This window comes from Arachis ipaensis, chromosome B10 (genome assembly GCF_000816755.2).
Source record: "Arachis ipaensis cultivar K30076 chromosome B10, Araip1.1, whole genome shotgun sequence".
NCBI lineage: Eukaryota > Viridiplantae > Streptophyta > Magnoliopsida > Fabales > Fabaceae > Arachis > Arachis ipaensis.
The window spans coordinates 21,618,782-21,624,580 of NC_029794.2; the positions used below are offsets into that span (position 1 = coordinate 21,618,782).

The 5,799-nt window shown below is 37.1% G+C and overlaps 2 protein-coding genes across 11 annotated transcripts in view; both read left to right on the plus strand.

Moving 5' to 3' along the window:
* Positions 1–484, plus strand: part of LOC107623410 (cycloeucalenol cycloisomerase) — a 5,618-nt gene extending 5,134 nt beyond the window's left edge. For all 9 annotated transcript variants that reach the window (XM_021113037.1, XM_021113036.1, XM_021113035.1 and 6 more), the window contains one exon: positions 63–484. In XM_021113037.1, the coding sequence (XP_020968696.1) occupies positions 63–255 (193 nt within the window). In that variant the 3' untranslated portion in view covers positions 256–484. The remainder of the gene's footprint in view (positions 1–62) is intronic.
* Positions 1,702–4,238, plus strand: LOC110268228 (ribonuclease J1-like). Of its 2 annotated transcripts, none has more exons than XR_002356341.1 (3): positions 1,702–1,880; positions 3,105–3,403; positions 3,619–4,238. XR_002356341.1 is itself a non-coding variant. In XM_021114128.1 (3 exons), the coding sequence occupies exons 2-3, from the start codon at positions 3,146–3,148 to the stop codon at positions 3,803–3,805; spliced, it is 375 nt and encodes a 124-aa protein (XP_020969787.1). In that variant the 5' UTR covers positions 1,705–1,880; positions 3,105–3,145; the 3' UTR covers positions 3,806–3,999. The 2 variants fall into 2 exon arrangements, 1 of the variants encoding a protein (XP_020969787.1); XM_021114128.1 differs by having other exon boundaries at positions 1,705–1,880; positions 3,105–3,333; positions 3,619–3,999.

The following is a 5,799-nucleotide window of genomic DNA, read 5'->3' on the forward strand; positions in this document are numbered from 1 at the left end:
CTCAAAAGTTTGTTGTTCTACTAATGTTATCGTCATTGACGGTGATTCATGTGAATATGCAGGATTGATGAGAAACCTGGGGATAAATGGGACTTGGCTAGAGTTGCAGTTGATGCTTTAGGCGCTGCAATGCTGGTCACGATAATACTTGACTTGTGGCGCATCTTTTTGGGACCTATTGTTCCCATCTCAGATGCCAAACAGTGTCCTCAATCCGGTTTACCCTGGTTTTCAAGACATGCCAATCTAACATGAGAGTCTACCATGACTGAACTACGAAATGGAAATATTATATTTCCGTGACATAGTAATGTAATCCAGACACAGATTATGGTCTGCAGAGGAAATCCTTGTTGTAATGCTTGCACTGTCAAATGCTTGATCTTCCCCAATGTTTTGTATTGATGCATCAAGTTAAAATGGTTAAACTTGTAGTATGTAACAATTGAACTTAATATATCTAGTTCCTGTTTGTTGTTCTTTAGAGGCTCTCTTAACAAATAAATATATTTTGGAGAATTTGAAACTTAGTTCTCCACGAAAGAATGTGGTTTACTCTTGTTGCTAAAACACAGATATGGCAAATTACTCGTATGAAACGTTCACAAATCACTGCCTCAAAATTGATGTCCCAAATGAATTAGTTATTGTCACTTGGAGAGTATGTGGCTGCTACATATTTAAGGTTTAGGGTTTACCATTTTTACTAGCACAAAACGTAATATCTTTTATAATGATATAAAATGAAAAATAATTTTTTAAATAAAAAAAATTGTTGATTGTACTATCCTTTTTCTAATTTAAAATGGATTACATATATTTAATTAACAAAATATAGTGTTTACTAGTTACTAGGTAATTAGTAAATATATCAATCATGCTATCAAAGTATCAATTAGATATAAGTATAGAAATGCATATTTGACATGTAATAATTTTTTTTATTATGTTATTTTAAACAAGTTTGATTATTTATTTATTATAGAATTTATTATTTTATTATAATGTGTAAGGTGTGTGAATCATTTGTAACCACACTTGAGCAATAAAGTGTTCTTTCACCAAAGCTTCCTTTCTCTTGTGTTCTCTTATGTTCTTAGCTTTCTTGCTAAATATTGAGGGTTAGGCTGACTTGGTCTTAGCTCAAGAGGTTGAGTAAGTCCGAGTGCCGGCACGGTAGCGTTGGAGTGTGTCCAAGGCCGTGACAATTTGGTATCCGAGCAAGGTTCGAGAGGGAGCACAAGTCGCTTGTGGGAATGGCTTCTAATATCACCATGGAGCATGTTGAGTCTCAAAGGGGAAGGGATACTATTCTTTCTCAATGGGGAGGCAAGAAGGTCCGTTCTTCAAGTGAGCCTAGAGGTAAGGACTCTAACTTCTTAGAAGAAAGAGTTTCTATGTTGAAAAATGTTCTATCCTCTATGGATGAGCGCTTCCAAAGGATAGAACATGACAAGGAGACCCTCGAGGCTCACGTGTTAGGCTTCTGGATGATTAATCTGGACCGTTGATTAGATTTAATCCTAACCATCCATTGAGGAGGTGGATGGCTATAAATAGGGATGAGAGTTAGAGTTTGGGTGTGAATCATTTGTAACCACACTTGAGCAATAAAGTGTTCTTTCACCAAAGCTTCCTTTCTCTTGTGTTCTCTTGTGTTCTTAGCTTTCTTGCTAAATATTGAGGGTTAGGCTGACTTGGTCTTAGCTCAAGAGGTTGAGTAAGTTCGAGTGCCGGCACGGTAGCGTTGGAGTGTGTCCAAGGCCGTGACAACGTGCCGTTAAGGTGTCTTCACCACCACCACCACAAGCTAAACCCTAAACCCTAAACCCTAAACCCTAAACCCCACCACCACCACCACCACCCTTCTGTGCTCCCAGGTGAACCACTACCTCCCTCCTACTACTACTCCACATTCATTGCTTGAATTGAACTTACTTCATGCTTCATAGTCCCTCAGTAGATTAAGTTGTCTACTTTGATATGTGTTTGTAATTTTAGAAGAGAAAAAAGAAACAACAAACAAACTGAAGGACTTTAGTTTGCTGGCCTAGCATGGGTTTATTTTATACTAGAATTTGAATTCAAGACCAACTTGGTGTTGGATTTTAGCCTATGATGCACAGACACTGACACGGACACGGGACACGACACGACACAGGACACGCCGACACGCGAATTTTAAAATCTTACATGACACGAGGACACGCATATATATAAAATATAAAGTATTTTTTAGATGAATTGTAATGATATTTTGATATTTTATTGATATTAAAATATAAATTAAAATTTTTAATTATTTTTAATGTCTTATTTTAATTATATCAAGTATTTAAAATATTTTTTGTTTTAATAAATAATAATATATACTATATCTAAATTTATTTTAAGAATATATGTTAAGAATAAGATTGGACACGCGGACACGTAATGGTATTTAGGTGTGTCCAGGCGTGTCCGGAAAAGAATTTTTTATTTTTTATTAAGACACGGTTAGACACAGCAGACACGCGTGTCGGACGAGTGTCGGTGAGTGTCGTGTCCGAAATGTGTCCGACACGCGAATACGATAACCCAGAAAAGTGTCCGTGCTTCATAGATTTTAGCTATTTGGAAAGGGTTTTTATCTGCAGTGATATATATTATCTGTATGTCAATGTTTAGTAGGTTCAATTGCATTGAGATTCAATGTCTGTTGGAGTGTAGTGGCAGATACCCCTTTTCTTAATAGTGGTCTTGGGTTGGGAGAGTCATGCCCTCTGTGGGGCATCTGTGATACTTGAATATATTGCTTCTGATAGAAAAATACTTGTGATTTTGACAAAAGCAAAATGTGCTTTTGGAATTGGTTTACTAATTAAGAAGGTTCCTAGGTTTGAGTAGACTTGGAATACTAATGGCTTACTAAAGAAAATAAAAAATAAAAAAAAAAAACATCTGTAATAGCTAATGCAGTTTAATTCTTGAGTTGAATAGAACTAACTTTATGGCATGAATATTACTCTATAAATTTGATAGGTGTAATGTCACTTGCTGTTAAATCTCATGCAATCTGTATGGTTGTTTCTTCAATTGTGTTTAAGCTGTTTGTTTAATTGTAGCTACTGATGGATCTCAAGCACCCCACAAGAGAATAAGAAGAATGGAAGGTCCTCGGAAAAGCATGGAAGATTCAGTTCAGCGCAAAATGGAGCAGTTTTATGAAGGGAAAGATGGGCCACCTCTCCGTGTTCTTCCGATTGGTGGGCTGGGTGAAATTGGGATAAACTGCATGCTGGTTGGGAACCATGATCGCTATATCCCCATTGATGCCGGAGTTATGTTTCCAGAGTAGGTCTTATTGCCCCAAATAACCTCCCTCAATTACCCTACTCACTTAGCCTGAACTGTTGTTATGTAGGTAATTTCCCTATTAAAAGACTCTGCTGATTAAGCATCAACTAAAGTTAGTATTGAATCTGAAATTCAAGATTGTTTAATCTTTGCTATATGAAGGACACTTGAAAATTCAAACACTTTGAAGTCATATCAAGTTACTGCTTGAAAAATTATTGTTGTTTTGCATTCCTTTATTAGTTAGCTGAAATTTATTTTTATATATGGTAAATATTTCAGCTATGATGAACTTGGAGTCCAAAAGATCATACCTGATACAACATTTATAAGAAAATGGAGCCACAAAATTGAAGCACTTGTTATAACACATGGTCATGAGGATCACATTGGAGCGTTGCCTTGGGTAAGGCCTACTTCACATTTGAACTTTGTGCTTGGGTTGTTGATGAGAAGGCTCAATGTTTGAGGCATTGTATGTAGTATTCAATCAGTCATGCCTGGAAGCAATTAGGATAGCTACAGTCCTTAAATGAATATATATTAGTTTTTAACATTGTGCCTTGTATAATATATTTTATTCCATTGATGTTCATTCTCATTGATAATTTATTTATTCTTAACAATGAGTTTGGTCTGTTATTTGTATCTGCACTAAACATAATTTTTGCATGATCCCTCACGTCATTCCAGCATTGGATTCCAATACACCAATTTTCGCATCTTCCTTTACAATGGAGGTAATTTAGCAAGAATATTTCTTCCTAAATGCTATGTTTACTTGGATTGAATATGGATCAGCAATGATGTTTTGTAGAAAGTGATAGAGGTGACATGCTTTGCAACACAGCTTAAGATGTCTAACGTGCTCTTGAATTTTTCATTTTGTGTCACCATGTTTGATGGTTTCAGTGGCTAAGAGAAGGGGGGGGTTGAATCTTAGCCCCTTTTTCGCTTGCTAACACTTGCTGGATTCAGAGGAGACTTTTCTGTTTTTAGCTCGTCCCTAGCCACGAGACATTTTCATTTTGTCTCGTCACTTGGCACGAGACATTTTCGGTTTTTGCTCCTGTGCAATAGAAAACAGAAATGGAGTAGGAGAGGAAGAAAATTACACCAAGATATATCCTGGTTCGGCTGCTAAGTGCAGTGCAGCCTACATCCAGTCTCCATCACAACAATGATGGAATTTCACTATAATCAAACAGATTACAACTTGTAAAGTGCTAACCCAACTTACAAGGGGATTCCCACAGAATCATGAAACACAACACAGATGTACAAAGGAACTCTAAGACATCTATGGCTTTTTCTTTTAATTTTGCACTCTCTGCCTTTTTCCGCTCTATGGCTTTTTCATTACAAACCTCACTGTTTGCCTTTTACCATGAGACTCAAGACATGACAAAACATGTTGAGTGAGCTTCCAAGGAAGCAACACATGCCGGACGTGCTTCTTCTATCCACTCTATCTCCCGCATAATCTGCATCACAAAACCCTACTGCACAAAATTCATCAGATTTAGGATACCACAAGCCATAATCACAAGTTCCCTTAATGTATCTAATGATGCATTTAACAGCCGTAAGATGAGATTCTTTTGGGTGAGATTGAAACCTTGAGCACACACCCACACTTTGAACAATATTCGGTCTAGAGGAGGTAAGGTACATGAGTGAACCTATCATTCCCCTATACCTTGTTTCATCCACATCTTGGCCATCATCATCCTTATCAAGTTTTGTGTTAGGGTGCATTGGTGTACCCATTGACTTGGAATTTTCTAGGCCAAACTTTTTGATAAGCTCTTTTGCATACTTTCCTTGGTGAATAAAAGTACCACTAGGAGTTTGTTTAATTTGGAGGCCAAGAAAGAAAGTGAGCTCTCCCATTAAACTCATTTCAAACTCACTAGTCATGAGTTTTCCAAACTCTTCACACAAGGAAATGTTGGCCGATCCAAATACAATGTCATCAACATAAACTTGAACAAGGAGTATATCATCATTAGATGCTTTAATAAATAAAGTAATGTCGGTGGTACCCCTTTGAAAAAGATTTTCCAACAAGAAGGCACTAAGCCTTTCATACCAAGCTCTTGGAGCTTGTCTAAGACCATAAAGAGCCTTAGTTAGTTTGAAAACATGATTTGGAAACTCATTATCCTCAAAACCGGGGGGTTGAGCCACATACACTTCTCTATCAATAAAGCCATTAAGGAAAGCACATTTAACATCCATTTGAAACATTTTGAAACCTTTATGGGCGGCATAGGCAAGAAGCAACCGAATTGCTTCCATTCTAGCTACCGGAGCAAAAGACTCATCAAAATCTATACCCTCTTCTTGATCGTAACCTTGGGCCACTAATCTAGCCTTGTTACAAACAACTTGTCCATCCTCACCAAGTTTATTTTTAAAAACCCACTTAGTACCCGTTACCTTCTTACCATCCGGATGAGG